Source organism: Myotis nattereri, assembly GCF_964212035.1.
Source record: "Myotis nattereri genome assembly, chromosome: 11".
Classification (NCBI taxonomy): domain Eukaryota; kingdom Metazoa; phylum Chordata; class Mammalia; order Chiroptera; family Vespertilionidae; genus Myotis; species Myotis nattereri.
The window spans coordinates 37,925,975-37,948,592 of NC_138086.1; the positions used below are offsets into that span (position 1 = coordinate 37,925,975).

Sequence of the window (22,618 nt, forward strand, 5' to 3'; positions counted from 1 at the left end):
TATCCCCACCTTCCCTCTGAGACTCAACAGTCTATTCCATGGGTCTATGTCACTGGATCTATTTTGTTTCTTCTGTATCTTTAATAATACAATATGTCTACTATACTGTTATTGAACTTTTCATGGATTGCTCCATTAACTGCTTCTTCCTTAATAAAGAGAGGTCTATCTAGTCTTTCTTCAGAATTAATATTATCTAGTCTCAGGACTGGGAAACAGTCAAATGGTACAGATTCCCTTTCAAGGGTTTTTTTCTTGATGCTGTCAGATCTGTAACTTGAAGGCAGAGGGTAATATAGGTATGGTTTCTGGTCAAGTAGGAATTTGCTAAAGGCAAGTGTTTTCCTCAGGGAAACACTTTATATCACAGATTCACAGGTCTGGGCTGAAATTGGGGTGGTGGTGGTGAAAGGACTTCTTTAAAAATAAAGTTATGTATGGAGAGCAGAAAAGGGGGTATATAATTATGATTGCTCTTCTTAAGCCATTTCATACTTACATACAATGAAACTTCTATTTTAACTTAGATTTATTACTGGAAAAAACCTTACGTAATTACAATGTGCTAATTGCTATTATTAAGGCCAGGCTAGCTGCTGTGAGTACATAAGAGCTGCCCTCCAGGAACTTACACATAAGGGAAGGACCCAAGAACATAATTTATAAAGATTGGTTGTGCCTCCAAAAGAAGAAATGACCATTTCATTACAAAAGTCATGTTGGCTTAGAAAAAAACAAACTGGTAAAGTTTATTCAGGATCTTAAATACCAAATAAAGGCAATAATAACGGATCTGAAGAACTTGACAGTGGAAAAGGAATTATAAATAAAATATTTAGGAATTTTTATACTAAAAATGTATATTATGAAATCTATATAAAATTTAGAAGCATGAGAGACCATTTCAATAGGTCTTAGGTAATTTTTTAGAATAATATCTAAACTTGCATGGTGGTCATCGAGAAGGAAAGGAATGGAAATGACCTATGTAAGAGAGCTGGGAAATATAGAAATGATCACTCTTCTACTAGAAGTGGTCCTCGATAAACAAATATGCTCTTGCTAATGCAGAACTGGGGGAAAACTTATAAGTGATAAGCTAGAGATTTACAATCTTTTTAGACTCCTGTAGGAGGTATAATACTTAAAATAGAAACTTTATTTACATCTCAGATATTTATAGCATCATTCAAATATATGAGGACAAATGTATTAATTGACAGTGTTGCTTCAATATTTAGTACTCCAATCAGTGCATTTGTTCATTAGATATTAGTGATGTATAAAAGCACATTAGATAATGTACTATCACAATTTTTAATAATGCATCTGGCTCTGTGGAATTTGTGAAAATTATCATCTAAAAAACAGGGGTCCTCAAACTTTTTAAACAGGGGGCCAGTTCACTCTCCCTCAGACCATTGGAGGGCCGGACTATAGTTAAAAAAAAAAAAAACTATGAACAAATTCCTATGCACACTGCACATATCTTATTTTGAAGTAAAAAAACAAAACGGGAACATATACAATATTTGTATTTGCATGTGGCCCGCGGGCCATAGTTTGAGGACCCCTGACCTAAAAGAACAGTGATAATAAGCCAATTCAAATCAGAACGAGATCGCATTATGATTTGTGAGAATTCGATATATAAAATAATCAAGCACAACATGTATAAAGTTTTGAGTATGGCAGTCAATTAAATCAACCTATATTGCAAAACTTTTGGCTAGGGTGAGTAAATTTCATCATCCACTGAAATGTGACTTCATCAGATAAGCAAGTCTTTAAGAAAATTATAACCACTGAAAATTCTAAAGTAGAATATCAAAGTGTTACATTTACTTCGATGTCTTAACTTCCTTTCACTGTAAGATTGTAAATATTTCTATTGCAGAAAACAATTTGATCACAGTAATCAAAACATTAAGAAAAAAATACATCACATAATTTATAAACATTTTGCTGTGAAAAATAATTTTTCCTCAGTGCCAAGTTGAAGAATTTTACTATATTAGATCACAGACGTCACTAAGATTGGGTAGACTTTGGGCATTAACTTTAATATGTCAGAAGAGTAATTTGAAGATATTCATAGAAACTATCTCCTAGTTAGTATTCTCCCTGTTCTCTCTTTAGTAATAGAACCCCATATTTTTATTTGGGTAGATGCCTATCTGATAGGGGTGGATTATATTCCATATTCTACTGCAAATAGGCAAAACGAGTCACTAAGTTGTGGACCATGGTGCAGATAGAAGTGATGTATGCACCTGAACATCCCCCTAAAGGCAAAGAGCATGCCCTCCATTGCCATTTGTCTCCTTCCAGTTATCTAGAATGCAAAAATCATTGTGAATACTGAAGCATCATGCTTGGGCAACAACATGAAAAAGTATATTGAGAAGAGAAAACATGAGAAGGACCCTGGGCCTTGGATGATTGAGTTACCATGTTAAGCCCTGTACACAGAATGGTACATGAAAGAAGAATAAACTTTTGTCTTGTTTTCACCACTATTACTTTAGGTTTCTCCGTAACAGCCAAACCCAGAGGCTAATCATAAAATATGGTTCATTTTTATTCAATGTTTAAGGGTTTACAAGACTAATATTAAAGCCCTTTGAACATCTCCATAAAAAGTTTTAATGAAGTATGAAACAATCTTATAGTTCTTTATAAATTCTCAAAAATTTTACATGAAACAGCCTAAATCCAGCAAACTTGACTATTTTAGCAGGATTCTAAGACTACACAGAACTGGAAATAATTTATGGATCACTTAGTCAGCTGTAGAATGTGGGGAAACAGTCTGAATTTAGATAGTTTTAATGCCCTGTGAGAGACTACATTTTTAGGGCTGGATGGGGCATGAAAGTCTCTGATTCCTTTGTAATGCTCTTTCCACTACACAACACTCTTAACCACTTATTCTGAAACAGTCATTTATATATATAAACAAATGAAAAATAATTTCTCTAAGTGATAACCATCACTTATAAGTTTTAAATTTAAAAGTTGATATCAAATATAGTTGATATCAATTCCTATTAAGAGACTTTTATTTAATTTGCTATAGCTCAACTCATGACCTAAAGAAGAGAATGTATCCTGGTTCTAGGCATAATTATAACCCACAGTAATACTAGACATTTTTGCATGGGAAAAGTCAAAAGGAGGACGAATTCAATAGGTTCACTTATAATAACTATATATATATAATATAATATATTTTTTGATTCAGATAAAAAAGTCTGAGAACAAACAATAATTATAGTATACTTATTTAATCTTTTCTTTAATATACTCCAAGCTCTTAGAAGAATACCTAAATTATAGGAGGCCCTCAAAAAACATTGGATAAAAAATAAGTGTATATAAATATTTTTTCTGATAACAAAAATCAACTACAATAGAACTTAAGACTTACGTGTAAATCTTGGTATATAATTTTATAAATGTTTATACCATATCTAAGTAATGAAAATGGGTCCCTAATCTGTCCCATTGTGTCCCTAATCTGTCCTGATCTGTTCATTATTATAACTAACTTATTTGAGCTAAAATAATCATGTTCTGAAGTCATTTGAACATGTACTTTAGAGATATTTATTTAAAAGGCATATTAAGCACATAATATGCTTCAAAGATTGAATAGGCAGGCTAGTGGTTGCTCAGCTTCCAGAATGTCATTAACACTATAGTTGAAGTAAATGGCTTTTCCTGGTGTATGCAGTTAAGGCCAGAGTAGACATGCCTAGTGACCGTGGTGACAGGAGCCAGGATATAGAGATGGATGGGACCCAATCTCTGTCAACAATGCTAATGGAGTATAGAGAATTTAAGTCAGTGCAGTGAACCGAGGTCTGAACAGGGTACAGTGTGAGTTCAGATCAGAGAAACATATGGCATTTCTTCTTAGGAAGATACCAACAATAAGTTGTTAAAGATCACATAAGCACTAAAATCCATCATTACCTTGTTGTGTCTAATTGGCATTTTTCTTCTGCTATGGAGCATTTTCTGAAATACTAAACCTGCTAAGTCAACTTGTTCTAAAAAATCAGTCATCCCAGTATAACTAAGTTCACCTTGGAATTTAATGTAAAATGTTAATACTCACATCCAGATCGTCCTTTGCATTGTAGTAGACAACTTCATTACTCTATAAAAAATATAAAAATGAATGCTTTATTAATTTGAGTAAAAATAAAAATATACAGGATAAAACACTAAATACATTTGATTTATACTTTAATTATTAACTCCCCCCATAATATTCCTTTCAGAATATATTCCACAAAGATCCATAAAGATTAGCCAATATTTTCAAAGAACATATTAAAACACTATATCAGTGAGATTGGAAAAGCACATTTTGCATTGAGGGAAAATATCTCAGTGTAAGTGTGAGAACAATTTGTCAAGAAAAAATAAAAATTTAATAATGCAGATAAATATCACACACACACACACACACACATACCCACACACACAGCCTAAACCACAAATGATAAGATAATTCAAGAAAAATGTAATACAAGTTGCTTAATTGTTTGCTAAAACTATGACTTTAAAAAAATACGTATTTATCTAACACACTGATATTTTCCATTTCTACCAAAGTGGTGAATAAGTGTGTTGGCTCCTCAAGAATAAATTTTGTCTTATAATTTTGGACATTTCTTTGAGTCTTAGAGGCTAGAACCATGCAATTTAAAAATAATCCATTTCAATTTCCTTTCCTCTCCTGAAGTGATCGAAAATACAGTCCATTTTCTGTTTGTCTCCAGTAGTAAAATGAGTACTATGTAAAAATTGCTTTTTTCTGTACCTCTTAATTACAAATATGGACACTATAAAATTCCATTAAAAGAAAACACAATGTACAAAAAATATTTGAAGGAAATTACTTGGAAAAAATAGACTAGATTAATATTTCTTAAAATATGCCCCCCCCCCAAAAAAAAAATTCTAGCTCTTCAAGCCATAATAAATGTTACATAGGCAAAAGTATTCTATGGTCATGACGTTAGAATAAAAATAGACAGAATTGTCTCTTTTCAGCAGGACCTCACAGAGCCTCAGTGTATGCATGTATGTATATTATAAATGTCCAAGAGGAAAGTAGATCTTGTTTTGTTTCCCAGATTTATTTGTCACAGAACCTGCCTCCTTTTTATATAAGAAACATACCATATAGGTGTCTCAGAAGACCAAACAACCAAACCAAACCCTATATAGACAAATACATGAAATCATGATTCATAACACTGAATGAAACCCAGGAGTTCAAATGTATTTCATATAGAGTCAATAACACTTTTTAACTTACCATTAAATGATTTTTAAAATAATTAAGTAGCTAGAGATTTTTACCATGCATGTAAGTTCTAATTCCTGAAACATTTCTTATAGCATTAGTTTTGAAGCAAAGTTAAAATACAAAATCAGAACTCATCATTACCATCTGAATTCACCTGAGACCCAAATCTAATTACTAGCTTATTGATCCCTCATGCAACCCTGTAACTTATACTTGGGAGACAATTTTCAATTTAAAATGTGGAGTCCATCAAAAGTTAAAGTACCGAATAAGTTTATCTTCATTTTAGATTTTATTTCTTCCAACTGCTTCCTTATATTTCAAAATTGAATGGTGTTGAAACTGTATTAAATTTCATGCAGTTCAGTATCATCATTTTCAACATTCTTTATATACCCATATGTACATACTGCTCTGCCAAGGGAGACACAATATAAGCAAACATACCTACCCTTATACTTTTGGTAAAATAATGGATACAGATTAATTATATAAAGCCACTTGTGTCTAGGACTACACTTGGTACATGGTACTTGAATTAAAGGACTAAATTTATTAGCAAGCTTTTTCCTTATGTGTCACACATTGTCACATATAACAAATAAAGATAATTTAATCCTTAAACTTGAGATTCAGTATATCAACTACAGTCCCAGAGGAGGGTTAAGTATGATAAAGAAATGCTAGTTTTCACTCAAACTAAGTATTTTGATTATATTTAGATAAACTGTGCTGGAAATTAAAATAAAAACTAACATACAGAAAATTGGGTTTGAGAATTTCCAAATGCCTTTCCCTCTTTTACTGTGCTATATTTTATACAAAACCCTATTACCTCTTCTTTAAGAACCTCTGTACTCCTTCTAAAACTGTTATTGAAAAAGGTATATTGCCAAGTTTATTTAAATTTCATACATTTGTACAAGTCTTTCGGGACTTTGAAATACATGTAATTCAAAAAGCTGGCTTTTTTTCTTTTATGTGAACTATGAAAAACACATTAATCACAAAATAATACTACATGTCAAATATTTATACCCCTTCTAAAATGGGTAATTTGTATTTCTACTTTTATTTTATTTATTTATTTATTGATTTCAGAGAGAAAGGGAGAGAGATAGAAACATCAATAATGAGAGAGAATCATTGATTGGCTGCCTCCTGCACGCCCCCCTACTGGGGATTGAGCCCGCAACCCAGGCATGTGCCCTTGGCTGGAATCGAAGCAGGGACCCTTCAATCCGTAGGCCGACCCACTGTCCGCTGAACTAAACCAGCTAGGGCACATTTCTTTTTTTAAAAAGCTCTCTTTTTTTATACAAGGTCAATTTCTTACATGGTCAAAATATAAATGTGAAGGAAAACAATAGTGTCACTTCCACTGCATTACAACAAAATTTCTTCTCCAATAAATGTGACATTGCTTTTGGCCTAGAAACATTTTTTATAAATACACTTTCCTTTCCCAAACCTCAAAACTTGCATGGATAGCATGCACATTTCATTAGTCCTTTATTTTACCTAAAAGAAAAGCGCCACTGATCAATGTTAGCAAGGATAGGTCCATGTAACAATTTGGAGAAAAGATAATGGTGCATTTAATTTGTCACCCCATTTCATCTACATGGCAGGTGGACTATAAAATTTAAACATTCACAGGGCACTGAATTTATATAATTTTTTTTATATTTTATTGATTTTTTACAGAGAGGAAGGGAGAGAGATAGAGAGTCAGAAACATCGATGGGAGAGAAACATCGATCAGCTGCCTCCTGCACATCCCCCACTGGGGATGTGCTCACAACCCAGGTACATGCCCTTGACCGGAATCAAACCTGGGACCTTTCAGTCCGCAGGCTGACGCTCTATCCACTGAGCCAAACCAGTTTTGGCTATATAAATTTTTTCTACATAAAAATAGTTTCCAGTCTCAATTAATCATACTTTCTTATGGAATATTGCAGTGATTTGTTTTAGTGTGGCTTATAGTATCAGAATTATTTGGCTCAGTAAAAAATTTAAATGTAAGCTTGAGGGGAAAAAAAACATGATTTGGTGAAACTGTAAAGTTATAAATCAATTTCATTTATAACTATCTCTTTTGCTATATAAAAATATATATTAGCTCTGTATATAAGAATATACATTAAGATGTGTGCAGCTTCTGTTGATGGTAATGCAGATTGGTGCAGCCACTGTGGAAAAACAATATTGAGTTACTGCAAAAAAACTAAAAATGGAACTGCCTTATGACCCAGCAATTCTACTTCTGGGTATATATCTGGAGAAATCCAAACACTAATTCAAAATAATATGTGCTCCCCTATGCTCATTGCAGCATTGTTTACAATAGTCAAGATTTGTCGGTAGCCTAAGTGTCCATTAGTAGATAAGTAGATAAAAAACCTCTGGTACATATATATAAAGGTATGTTACTAAGCCATGAGAAAGAATGAAATCTTACCATTTGCAACAACATGGATGAACCTGGAGGCTATTATGCTAAGTGAAATAAGTCAGTTCAAGAAAGACAAATACCATATAATTTCACGTATACATGGAATTTAAAGGAGAAACAAACACACCAAAAGAAACCCATACATACAGAGAACAGACTGATGATTGCCAAATGAGAGATGTTTTGATTGATAAAGGGATTAAAAAATACAAATTGGTAGTTATAAAATAGTCATGAGGATATAAAGTATAGCATAATGAATACAGTGAATAATATTGTTATAATTACAAATGGTGTCAGGTGGCAGCTGGAAATATCAGGGGAACACTTTGGTAAAGTATATGATTTTCTAACCACTGAGCTGTACACCTGGAACTAATACAAAGTAATAATGAATGTAAACTATAATTGAAAAATCAAAAAAGAAAAAGAAAATACAAAAAAATCAACATTGGAAAAACATATAAATGTAAGGTCAATGTGTTACTACAATTAATATTACAAATAATATTTCAAAATCTAAATAACAAGAATTTTTAAAAACTAAATTGCTTCCAATGAAACAAGATATAGATGTAGTTCCATTTATATTTGTTTAGACGATTTTCAATACAAGTATTTTAAATTACTTGTTAACATGAAAAAGAAAGAATGTGAATCTTCGTTAAACTAAATAAGTATAAAATCAAATGACTCAAATCATGGAAGCACCAAAATATATCCAGAACCAATCTTAACCAGGTTGGGATAAAGGACAACTTTCAGGAATATTGGACAATTCACACTGAGTCAGCACTGTTTCTATGTCCCGATGTTTTTATAGGGATGGATTTTAGCTAAAACAAACTCTGTGTGTCTGGCTTTTGTGTCTCAGTTGTTGAGTGTTGACCTATGAACTGGGATATTAGGGCACGTGCCTAGGTTGCAGGCTCAATCCCCAGTGTGGGGCATGCAGGAGGCAACTGTTGTTGATTCTTTCTCACCATTGATGTTTCTCACTCTCCCTTTCTTTTCCTCTCTGAAATAAATAAAAAATATTTTTAAAATGAATTCCGTGCTAAAACAAAATTAAGAAACAGTGTAAAGACAGCTGTATGTCCTGAGGGGGTATAATTAAAGAAGAGGCAAAAGAATGAGCTGCATTCCTTCTCCCTTTACCCTATAGAGACTTTGGGATCTTTTGACCAACAGAGGGAGACAGTCCCCAACTATTCTACAACTTGGGTGACTTCACTCTGTGCTTCATTTAGAAAACAAAGATGAAGACTCCCCTCCAACCATAAGGAGCAAGTTCTCGCATCACAACTCACATGTGGCAAGACTTTGAGGTAGCTGAAATTGAAGAATAACTCTTATTTGTCATTGGATGACATGACCACATAAATCAACTGTCCTAGGTTTCAAAATAGGTGAAAATTAAGAAATTCAGATTGTTGTAAAAGTTTCCCCATTTTGTTCAGTTCAAGTATGTGTATTTGCAAATGTGCATGTGTGTGTTTCTTAATCATTTATCTATCCTATTACTCAAAATTCCCTCAGTCCCTTCTCCAGAAAGTACATAGTTATATCAGTATCTTCTAATATTTCAACTAATTAGCATAGCAACTAATTAGCACAGGCACATATTATAAAATTGAGTTATCTTCTTTAACATACTTCTGGCTAAATGTTTTTTATGCAAATTATTAAACATGACCTTGGAAGTTATTTCTAACTCAAACACAGAAGTTTTCAGTGGATTTCAGTGTATTCCATGCCTTATGATAGGATAAAGCTAGCAATGGCCTCAAAGGAGATTTGTAGATGGGTTAGACCTTTGGAGAGCTATTTGTCATAATTTAAGCACCACCAGATGACAAGAACAAATTGTTTCATTTCTGATTTTAACCAAGTAGTTTAGTTATTTATTATCTCCTTCAAACAAATTTATCCAAATAGTCTATGCTAATATAATACTGCTGCTTACTGAAATTTAAGACATCCCCTAGCAAGTTGAGAGATAAATTACTTCAGTTTCCTAGCGTCTACTGGGAGTCAAAAATTAAATCTGGGCAAAATAGACCATTCCATCTTTAAAATGGCGCTCTGAGTGACAGTCCCTTGCATGCCACTTGCCTATAAAAGTTGGCCTCTGATGAATAGTTGATGTTAAAAATTTGAAGCATAAGTACAAAGCTTCTACATGGAAGTAAGATGCTGCCAGAAATATGATTTAAATATTGGAACAGAAAATTAGGATTTTATAGCCAACATCTGAAATATATGACACATTCAAAATTCAAATAGAGATTAACGCCCCGTCCAATTTAGTAATGCTCTTTTCTTGGCAATATCCTTGGCTCCGCACAATGATCCACCACCTGACACATTTCAGGCAACTGAATTGTCTGCTAAAGATTTTGTTTAAGTCTTATTATTGTGGTCATTTTTAATCACTCTTAGTTAGGTTCCAAATATGAAGTCAATCAGATAAGCATTAAGGATTCTCTTATCTATAAATGAGTTATGTTAATAATTCCTACCAACAAAGAGCCCCATAATTTAGCTCAAATCACTTATAACTCAAATGTTGTGGTTAATATATCTTTGTACCAATTTGACCTGGTAACCATACACCACTGCTCTTGACTGTGCCCAAGTAAACCACGGTACACGGGATGAGCTAAACAGCAGCACTGCAGCCCTGTGTGAATAAAAGAACTCAGGAACTCATGTGAGTGTGCTTGTGCGGGTGTGAGTGTGGCTGGGTGTGCATGCATGGGAGCAGGGGTGAGATGGGAGGAAGAATGTGAATGGAATGCACATTTTCAAATATAGCTAAAAGTAGATGAAGTAAATTGAAGACAATAGTCTTTGAGAAAAAAAATATTTGTGTGTCATTACATTTGTGTGAGGTTTAGAATGTATGAGTACATTGTTTATAAAGATAAAAAGGAAAGGAAAGGCCGACACAAGTCAAACTAGAGATTAATGTTACCAGATTAATGGACTGAGTCATATGACAACCCTACATGAATATTATGTACCAGGAGATAATAACACAACTGATTAAGTTTAGCACAGTGCCTGGCACACAATATGTGACATGTATATGTTATCAACTATTATTTTATATATTGAAGAAGAAAAATCAGTATTATCCATAGAATTTATGTTAGTTTTATCTGATACTTATATGAATCCAAATAAATTATTATGGTTTTATTTCCTTAGGTCAGTTAGTATGCTGTGAGTCTATTTAATTCATTTAGTTATTTATTCAAAGACTCCATGTACCAGAGTGAAGAAATAAAATGATTAATTTCTGTTAGTATTTTTAATTGGATCAATTAGATGAGGTACATTTTTGAGGAAGTCTAATACAAATGGGAGGTAAGTGATGGGTCAGTATGCATCCTATCCATTACATGTGTTGCTCTAAACTTCTCCATGATTCTATGCACTCTTTCCAAACCCACTTCTCACACATCAGTTCTCACTAACTCCTGCCCAACCTTAGTAAACCAAAAGTTTGCTTATCCATCCCAACACCCAAACTGTGGAATTCTGATGGAGAAAATGACACAGGAAGCCCTCATACAGAGTAAGTCAGCAGTGCTCACAATGTAAAACCTAGGATAAGCAAACATGTGGATTTGCTTTGCTTGGTTAATTTTCTTCTATTTGGAAATGCTACTATCTGAAAAACTGTTTCTTCCAATGATGTGATTCCGTTTGGCTGACAACACAACTCCTCTAATGACAGACATTACAGGTGCCTGAATCTGTCCACTTACAACTTTTCTCTATAACTTTCCCCAAAATATTCCATTTTCCAGGAGTAGTTATGGTCGTGAAAGATAAGCTGCTTAAAAGCTGATGTGCCAGAGATTCCCTCCATCTCCATGCTTCTTAATTATAGAACCAATAATTTATTATTTTTTAAGCTAGTTAGAATGTGGTCTCTAACTCTGACAACTGATAGCACTAATACAAATACCACACTCCCCACAATGCTCTTTTCCATTCTAATTCCTAATACTAACAGTTAATAGTATTTGCTTGAACTTTAATTTTTATTGGTGGCATGATGAGAACATAACTACAGTAAAACCTCAATATAACAAACTAATTTGAACGAAGGGGTATCCATTGAAGCTGAAAGTCTGTTATACAATAAAGTAGGTTTTCAGAATGCTTATGTTAAAAAATTGACAAATTAGTTTTTACTTATGTGGACACATTAAAATTAAGTCTGTATGAAAAGATTAATTTCACAGAAAATTTTTCTATATGTATTACTGTAATTTTAAATTCATACTGACTAGGTCTAGTAAATGTGTCCATTCACCATTCACCTCAAGTAAACAAATGTATCCGGCTAGAGCATGGCTTATTGCAAGTGGAACATGGGCCTGCTACAGAAAGCCATGCCATGTACATCAAAAGGTTTGGGACACATTGGGAAGGCAACCAAATAATCAATCAATCTCTCTCTCTCTCTCTCTCTCTCTCTCTCTCTCTCTCTCTCTCTCTGAGTATAGAGTGTTCACTTCCACATATTCTTGCCACCAGAGAAAGCCCTCAAGCAGAGATATGCACATGCTTTGGGTAGAAAGCTAGAGGAGTGTGTGTGTGTGTGTGTTCAGAAGATGTGGGCAGGGGGCCCACAACATCTACTATAGACACATAGGGAGTGTTTTAGAGATATTTATTGAGAGCATAACTAAATCAATAAATGACTTTAAAGTGCTTAAGCCAGCCAGGCAAACTATGGCCCGCGGGCCGGATCTGGCCCGTTTGAAATGAATAAAACTAAAAAAAAAAAAAAAAAAAAAAAAAGACCATACCCTTTTATGTAATGATGTTTACTTTGAATTTATATTAGTTCACACAAACACTCCATCCATGCTTTTGTTCCGGCCCTCCGGTCCAGTTTAAGAACCCATTGTGGCCCTCGAGTCAAAAAGTTTGACCACCCCTGGCTTAAGCAGTGACTAGTTAGCAGTGTGACTTTTTTTAGGCGTTGATTCCTCATCTGTAAAATGATGAGTTAGTTGACAAATATAGCCTAGAATCTTTCCACCTATATAGTTTTATGTTTTCACTGAGTAATTGTTTTTGCTTTAGATCACAGAAGACCTAGTAGCTGTGTTCCTCCATTTTTCACAATAAGTCTGTGATTACTTCTCTTCTCAAGTGAACACCCAATAGAACTTAGACATCTTTCAATTCTGAAAGGTAAAGAGAAAGCTCTCTCTTTCTTTTTTTTAGCTGAAATCTCTCTGAAATATTTCTGTAGAAACATGTAAAAGTGTAAGAACTTCTGCATCATTATTTTTCATTATATCTTAAAAGGTCAAGTCAAAGTATATCCATTTATCTCTGAAACATAATAACCGTATTTCTGAGGATGCCTGTGTTGAAATAAAAACCTCATATTAGATTAAATCAACCCCTTTATTCATACCAATCTGGCAGTCTCTCCATTATGGCATAAAATAATTGCTCTAGATCAACCACTGCTATCTTTCATTAATATCATGAAATGCCATGCATTTGTGTTGAAACTAATAGAAATCAGAGTGTTTTTTTACGGTGATAAAGTTTAAATTTGTTCCACTTCTCTGTAAAAATAATTTTACTAACAGTACAAAGAAAAAAAAGGCTACTGCAGAAGAAAATAAATGAAATAAATTCTGAAAATTTAAAAAGCATGACATTCCATTTGAATAACATATAAATGCTTTGAAAACAAATAAAAATTCCTAATAGCTTGAACTTCATTAGCCTAGTTTTAGGAATTATATTTAATTAAGTTGTATTTCAAAGAGCTTCTAAATTCAAATTGTTCACTGATTCAGATATAACTTGACTCTAATTAAAACATGCATAATTGTTAAAGTGTTAATTATTATAGACGCCACAATTCAAAAAAGTTCTCAAGGAATCCAAGACTCCCAACATAGTCCTAGTTCAGTTGTATACTGCATTTCATCTTTCACTCAAATTTTTAAAAAGGAAGGACAGGGTAAAGGAACTCTGTGGACCATGCTTAATTCTCCAGAATAATTTTACAAATTATTCATTTTAATTGTCATAATGTATAATTATTTAGAAAAAAATATGCATTTTTCTTGGGAGCATTAAATAAAACCTTTATATTTTTTCTAAATATTATACACAAAGTTGTAACCAAGCAGAGGCAGCATGATGTAATACAAATGCACTAAATGACAAATTAAAAAATCTGAATTTTATTCTTTGGTGCAATTCTTAGCCTGTGTTAGCAAGCAAACAAATTAACCTATTCAAAATTGTTTTGTCTTCTTATTTATCAATTGGACAAAGAACTCCAACTTCAAAGGGTTGCAGTGATAATTTAATGCTATAATTTATCTGAAATAACTTTGTAAATTTTAAAGATATATATATAACAAATTCTAATATTATATAGCATATAAATTACCTTATAACTGTTTCACACAATTTTAATGAAGTTTACAGTTTAATGTACAATTACTTAGATACTTGTTTCAGTAATATAATTATACAAATAGAATAAGAAAAGGTTGAAACATTGAATAAAAAGTAAAAAAGATATTTATTTTGGTTAAGTATAAATAATAAAATTTAAGTAGTTTTAAATAAGAAATTGAGATAACATATTAACTGACCAACTAAAGGACTTGCTTAAATGAAGTTATTCTAATCACAAGGGTTACTTCAGTGGAGAGCATAAATATTGCAGAGAAGCCGAGACAATTAGAGAGTTGTCTACATTTTAAACTGTGCTTCCAGATGTGTTACTGAACAAAGGAACACATCAGTGTATTCATCTTTTGATCACACTGACTTCTTTCCTAGTGCATGAGAAACTCAGTATGAAAAATATTTTACATTTAAGGACTCAAGAAATTTCAAAGTCAATAGCCAGGTGAGAAGTCTGAAGAGAATATATTAGCAGCTAATTAACCTCTGCAAACACAATTTCCTCTCCACAAAATGAGAAGGCTGTGTTCTTTCCTCCACTCTGCTGTGGATTTTGGTTACTTTTATGGATTACTTGTTTAGTAAAAATATAGCAGCTCTACAAACACCCCAGAGAAATAAGTGAAATGAAAGCAGATCAAAAACACTACCACCCAAATTTTACTCAAAAAGCAAAAATTTTCAAGTTATATTCAGAGTGCAAGATAAACCTAAATTTGTTTAATCAAAGCTGATAAATATCACTATACGTAATGTCCTTTTCTGTCAAGATCAAGTACATGTACAAAAATCACAGTTATGGAATTGGCCTAGTTTTGTTTAAAAATTGCTTAGAGATTGCTCAAAGCAGAAATCAGGTCTTAAAAAATTTAGAAAGTTTAAGAAAGCTTCAGCTAAGAATTTTCATGTAAGAGCTTGAGAAAATATTGGTATTTATACTATAGCGTTGCCAAATAAAATAGAGAGTACCCAATTAAATTTTAATTTCAGGTAATTTTTTTTTTTAGTAAAAGAATGTTCCAAACTTATAGAAATGATGTTTGTTTATCTGAAATTCAAATGTACTGGGCATCCTGTACTTTCATGTGCTAAATGTAGCAACCCAAATTTGTAAGATATTATTACATAATTTAAAAATATTTTATAGGATTTCTGACAAGTTTAAAATTATTGTTGCGGGAATTTTTTCTGGAGATGGAGGATGCATTAATTACTATCTTTGAAATTAAATCTGGACAATGATCTCAAATGACATCAAATCACAAACTGCTCTAGTCTTTTAAAAACCACCCGAAAGGCCAAGGAGCATTTGTTCCTCAAAGTTGAAGTAAATCTCTGGTCAAATGCATTGTATGTGGAAATGGCATTTCCAGTTTCACACAGATAATTACCTGGTCTTGTTCTTTTAATTCTCATTTTGTAATCCACTAAGGAATCATCAAAACAGGTGCACTGATAATTCAGCAGCAGTTTATTATTTTGGGATGCTTTGCTAAAACTAATAATAGAGAAACATGGCTGTCTTCTCACAGATCACCTATGTCGACTTTCATGACCTGAACATGCAGGTAGTTACCCACTTACATTCAAACTGTCGATCGATCCTGTGATTCCTCTAAACTTACACTTTAGGTCAAATAGAACACCATTCCCAGATAGAGGCCATTCTTGATGTCAAAGGTATTGGAAAAGACTGACATGGTAGAACCAGCAAACCAAGCACTTTAAGGGGTAAGTACACCAAATTCTGCCTGTTGCCACCAGTTACTTTGTTGTTGATGATGCCATGATGAGAAAGTCTAGTTTCCCCAGGAATTCATGAAAAGGACTTAGATCTATCCTCTATAAAAATTCTGGGTCCTTATAATTTCTAAACTAAAGTCAAACTAATCATGTATAAACAAAATAAAGTAGGCTGGACAACCATGTGATTAATTACACAGAATTCATACAATAAATATAGATTTGCTTCGTAGATTTTGTTTCTTATAAGTTAGTTTAGTCACTAAAGACTTAAACTCAAATTTTCATACATTTAAGATAATTGCTCAATTGCAAGTTGCTTATTTTAACTTTTTTTTTTTTAATCCTTGTTCAAATAACTCTTGGAACTCTAGTATCTAAAACTGACAAATTATGTAAAAGGATGTTAATGGATTGCTGGATCTCTATGTGTATAATATATATTTATTTGTGACAAACATCAGTTTTACAAATTCCAATAACTTAAAACTTTTAACAACAGTTCACTGATGTTTGCATGGCCATCCACTGACTTTTAATTGACGAGTCATTGATTTGTTACTGGATTGTGTGTAGGGATATCAAAATGTTGTATTTGAAAAGCTCTGATGGAGATTTTAAAGCTCTAAATAAGCATCATTGTTTTAAGAAAATTATTCCATTCTTAGAGGAAACTACAAAACATGTATGAAAGAGCTCTGTTAAAATAAATATTTCAAACACAATAATTGTTTAAAAAACCTTATCAGGAGAAAAAGGATATATGTTAAGAACCTGCAATTATGTGATTAAGCATTGAAAATTCAGCCATGAGCTTCCTGACAGACTGTGAGAGAAGGAAACTATGGTCGTAGCATTATTCTCCTTGTCTGATGAAAAGGATAAATGAGACTTTTGCTTTGAGACAGAAACTTCTTCCTATAACCAAAGCTTGAAGGACATGTTCTTCAAAATATTTTTTTAGCAAACACAAAAGGATTCTTCAAACAGCCACTCTCTCACTCTCTCTCTATATATACATACCTCCATAATTGATGAGTATATTTGTACACACAGAAAATAGACAACAGTCTAATACCATTCTTTAAGATTTCTTTATATTTTTAGCCCAAACTTTAAGTGAAATTCTTAAGAAATGTGTTTTGTAGTGTAAAGAACAGAGAACCTAAGATTACCAGCACCCATTTTTCTTCCTAGTAAAGAAAAGCATGATACAACATATACATAAAACATCTATATGCTCACATAAATACTGAAAAGAATTGCACTGAATTTGATCTTTGTAGAGTCATCTTTTGTAAAACAAAGTATGAATAATAATAATGAAAATAATATCCATTTATTGATAATTTAATGTGGAAGCATACTACCTCATGAATTGCTCACCTCAAATATTAAGGAGATGTGTATTATTACAGTTTATAGGTAAGGAAACAAAGGTTCAGGAAGGTAAGCCAATTTCTCAGAGTTACATAGGGAATAGCAAAATAGAATTTGAATGTAAGTCTATCTAACACTGCAGCTTACATAATTTCCTCCAGAGGAAATGCATACCCTGTATTTATATAGTAACATTAAGTTAGTATACTACATATTTTTAAATTGTGAATATTCAATAAATATGATGATAAACACGAGAAGCATCCATAGTATGGAAACACTAAATCCCAAAACTCTCAACTTCTGAATCACAATGTTTCTTCCTGGTGAGGTTCTGAAATGCTATTTTTTGCAGTTAGCAAAAGGAAATCAAAGCAAGAAGTTTCTCCAGATTGGTCTCTCTGCTTTTTCAAATCTCCCTGACTAATTATGGCCAACAAGCCCAAGTATAATGCAGATTATATAAATAAAAAAATTGACAATCACAGGGTGGCAATATACATAATATAAGTTTCCATCAGCATGAAGAAAGGGTATAACAAGTCACTGTCTTCATTACTGGGTATTTCACTAGAGGGCAGCCAAGATAGAAAGCTAAAAGTCAAGAAGCACACTCAAAGTACATTAGCAAAATACTATTTGGATAAATACATTCAGCATGGTATGTTTGCTTAGATACTGCTGATGTTCACTAGGTATTTTATTTGACCCTCAAACAATTTTGGGGAACATGAAATTTAAAAAAAGAGGCTTAAGACTACAAATTAATGTTTATATAATCAAAGACAAATTGGCAATATGTAAGATTTAGGAGATTAAATGCACACCAAGATGTAATTACAAATTAGTTAAAGGCATGATTTAAAAAAATAAATTTACATAAAATATGTTGGCACACCATGCAATCAACTGTCGCCACTTTTGCTTTAATTCAGTAAACATTGCTTTTAAATTTAGGGACAATCAGTGCAAATGATACCTATTTAATTACTTGTTTTGTTGACTTCTCTTTACTTTTGGATCAGGTATCCCGGCAGGAAGCCCTTTGTCACCAAATTGCATAAAGAGCTGCAGGCCAGCTGGACAGCAGTTCAAGTTAAACTCCAGACACATGTCAGTCTTTTCCAGGGGAGAAGCTGGGAAATCTATCTGCAAGCAACTCAGAAGTCAGTTCTCTTGATTTTTCTGTGTAATCAACTTTCACTCTATCATCCCTAGTAATTTATCAGTACCCTACTTTTTTGTTGTTGTTAATTCTCACTGGAGGATATTTTTCCCATTGATTTCTAGACAGAGTGGAAGGTAGGGGAAGAGACTGAGAGAAAGAAACATCAATATGAGAGAGACACATGGATTGGTGGCCTCCCTCCAGCAAGCACCCAGACCAGAGCCAGGCATGGAGCCTGCAACCAATGTATGTGCCCTTGACCAGAATCAAATCTGGGACCCTTCAGTCCGCAGACACACACTCCAATCACTGAGCCAAACTGGCTAGGGCCCCGACTTTTTTTAATAAAAGAAAATTACATATCTCCTTCATTTATATGCTCTGCCTCTCTTAAAAAAAGTATCTAAATAATTGGGGAAAGGACTATTTTTTTAGAAAAATCATAAATAAACTAATATTTCTCCCTCCAAAAGAGAGATTCATCTGTACAATCTCATGTAACATTAATAACTAAGCTATTAATCAGCATTAATCATTTGCAATGTTTTTCTTCTTTCTTTCTTTTATAAACAGGATGCAGAAGGGAAATGAAATGGGAAGCTGAGCAACTTCCCTTTTTCATGAAAATGTGCTTAGGCTTTTTCACAAAGACCTCTATTTATAAACTATTATCTACAGGTGAAAGTCGCTTACATTTTCCTGTTTTCACATTACCAATCTGCCTGGCATTAACATGATTAAGTATACTTTCTATCAAACTACAAAATAGATATCTAATACCCTTTGAAATCAAAGTATTTTGATTAATTTAATTTGCTCAACAGTAACCTTGAGTTTTACATCTGAAGAATTTCAAAACTGTTGAGAGATAGGGCTCCTTGGCACTTTCAGGCAGAGCTATGAATTATAGTGCAATTGCCATCTTCATTCTAAATTCACAAAGCTTTCAACATGGCCAAGCAGTGCTTTTATAAAGAGAGACCTTGGCTTTTCTTGTCATTGCTGCTTTTTTGTTGTGAGTCACATAGTATGACTCAAGACAATTTATAATCATCAACAAAATACCCTTGACATTTGAGAGTACTAAGAAAGGAAACAATGCAAGTAGGCCATAAAAAGTGCTATGCCAGAGAATCCAATGTTCTACAGTTCCCAACACCCTTTTGGCGCTTATTCTATGTGCATTCAAATAAGAAAATAGAGTTTGATGAAAATGGCCTATCATGTGATTATTCATTTGTGGCATAAAATGATTCATGTTTTCCACCATTCTCCCTTGCAAACTAGTAACTAATTATGAACCAGAATTTAGAATTAAAAGCCTGTGAGATAGAAGAAATGTTTGAATTAAAAATCTAGGTTATTAAATTAATGCGTTAACTTTATGAATCAGAATTTCAGAGAAGATCCTGTAAAAACTAGAGAAACTTCTGGGAAGCCTCAGGATTAACATCCATCATAATAACATAACAGAAACATTGATATTCTCTGACAGGTTGGTTTGTTTCCCTTCCAGCCAAAGAAATAGGCTGAAGTCATCTTGGATATATGATTTAGTCATTTTCACTCATCACAAGGATGATGAAAAAGAAGTTAGCATGGATCCATCAAATATATATTATAGATGTATTGCAAGTTGGATTTTGTAATCTATTCAGAGTGTAACTAATGCTCTTTATTTCAAAACAAAAATGCTCAGGACATAAAAACTCTTGAGAATTTCAAAGAAAAGCGTGGAAATGTAAAACGTATTAGATTTTACCAATCGTGAGCAGTAAGGCAATGAGATTCCAACACTCATACAAACACTATGAGTGCAGAAATGTTTTCAGGACATTTTTTCCAGCTTAAAATCGCTAAATATTTCTTTATTTTGCTCAGAGCAAGAACAGAACTGATCAAAATGGATGTTTTGATTCCATATTATCCTTTTTATTTAACATTTCACAGTCACTTGCCTTCTGTATCTTAAAAAAATGTTTCAGGAGGGAAACAACACATTGGCCTCCTCTATTAAAATTATCATTTTTGGAGAATTCCAAAATGCTAGGCATATTTACATAAACGACCTCATTTAATTTCTAACAGCTCTTTGGGAATATGAGTATATGTATCAGCAGGGTCCTCTGGGCTTAACCTGACCTATGGCAATATAGGTTAGGAGTTGGAAAATTATCAGGAATCTGTTTAATGCATTCATTTGCTGAAGGCCAATGGATTATTCCCTAAAAAAGGAGAAATACATGGACAAGAGTTCATGGGGACATTGAGGAGATGAGAATAAGTCTCCTAAAACTCTCTCAGACAAAGGTGTTTCTGCCCTCACTGACAGAAGTCCTTTATAAATAATGAATGAGCTGATTTCTTCAGAAACTTTGTGACACATGGACTATGAGAACTAGGTTCAAAGCCCTAGTGATTAAAAACCTATAGGGTTGATATTTTTTGTTACTGGATTTTTTAAATATATTTTAGAGATTTGCTCCTTATTGGTTATATGGCATTCAAATATTTTCTCCAGTTCTGCAGGTTGTCTTTCACTCTGTTGATTGCTTGCTTCACTGTGCAGAAGCATTTTAGTTTCGCATAGCCTCACTTGTTTATTTTTGTTTTTGCTGCCTGTGCTTTTGGTAACATAAAACCATTGCCAAGAACAATGTCATAAAGCTCCTCCTATGTTTTAGCCCAGGAGTTTTACAGCTTCATATCTTATGTTTAAAAGTCTTTCAACTAGACAAGTGTTGGCAAGAATAGGACAAATTTGGAACACTTACACATTGTTGGTGGGAAGATATAATGGTGCAGCTGATACTGTTGTAATTAACCTCGTTATTAATAATAATAGGAAAGGGGCAAAGGCGAAGGCCAAATATGATAGGCATATCATTTGGGCAGCTTTGCCAGAAAGCTAAAGCTTTACACTCTCCAGGGAGGCAGGGATCTATTCCTCACAGATTGCTGGGGGAAGTGATTGGACAGGGTGTAAGACAGATGCATGCTCAGTAAAGGTGGGGTCATGTCAGAAAGGTGCTTCCTGTCAGTCACACCTGGAAACAGGTCATTGGCCAGAATAGGCATGGCCATTACAAGGGTGTGAAATTTGGGTTATTCAGTCCCCAAACAAAGGAGCTCCCTCTCTCGATTCCTCTTGGCATGTTGCACTTGACTCTTGGCTCCCCTGCATTCATCCACATGGTGGACTCCACACACAATGAACTAATGGACTACAACTAGCCTAATACTGAACTGGACCCAGCTGCAACATGGGATAGAAATTCTGGACACTGGCTTTTATTTTAGCTCTACTGAAATCCCCAGCTGCACTTCTTCCAGGACTGGACTCAGAGATATGGGACTTTGGAAGCCCAGGAATATAATTCTGCTATTTGGGAAGGGTGGCAAATAAGGTACAACAGTCATGGGAGCTGGCAGATGCTCAATGGACTATGTGAGTATCCATCCAGGGACTTGTGTCAACCTGCTTGTGAACACCTGAGTCAAATCTTGGGGTTTCTAGAAAATATGCTTCTTGGTAGAGAAATAGTGCTCACAGGAACATAGAAAAATAATTACTGAGCATCTTACAGAGATAATTATGCTGGCGGAGACTACAGAGCTGTTCAAGAGAAAACCACAGGCCCCAAATGGTGGCACTCCTGCTAAAAGTCCATAATACCCAACCTAGATTTAATACCTGATCTAATTGCAGTGCCAGTCTCTCCCAGAAATGTAATCTTAATCAAGTCTGAATTTGCTGGTCAAGTACCAGTAAAGTAATCTGTATCCTGGGCCCTCTCCATCCCCCCAAGAGAAAGAAGACCAATCTGTATAATCAAGACCTTTGCCATTCTCTTATTCCACCCTCTCAAGAAGATGCCCCAGTCTAAATATGGTCTAAAAATATTCCTTTCTTTTTCTTTCCTTTCGTTTCCTTTCTTTTCCTTTTCTTTTCTTTTCTTTTTTCTTTTCTTTCCTTTCATTTCCTTTCCTTTTTTCTTTTTTCTTTTCTTTTCTTTCTTTTCTACTTTTTTGTTAATAGCTACCTTTCCCCAAGCTTCTTAATATAAAAAGC

The 22,618-nt window shown here is 33.6% G+C and overlaps 1 protein-coding gene across 3 annotated transcripts in view; it reads right to left on the reverse strand.

Moving 5' to 3' along the window:
• CACNA2D1 (calcium voltage-gated channel auxiliary subunit alpha2delta 1) overlaps positions 1-22,618 on the reverse strand; it is a 389,241-nt gene that overhangs the window by 146,765 nt on the left and 219,858 nt on the right. For all 3 annotated transcript variants that reach the window (XM_081102325.1, XM_081102324.1, XM_081102326.1), the window contains exon 5: positions 4,124-4,165. In XM_081102325.1, coding sequence (XP_080958451.1) covers positions 4,124-4,165 — 42 coding nt within the window. The remainder of the gene's footprint in view (positions 1-4,123; positions 4,166-22,618) is intronic.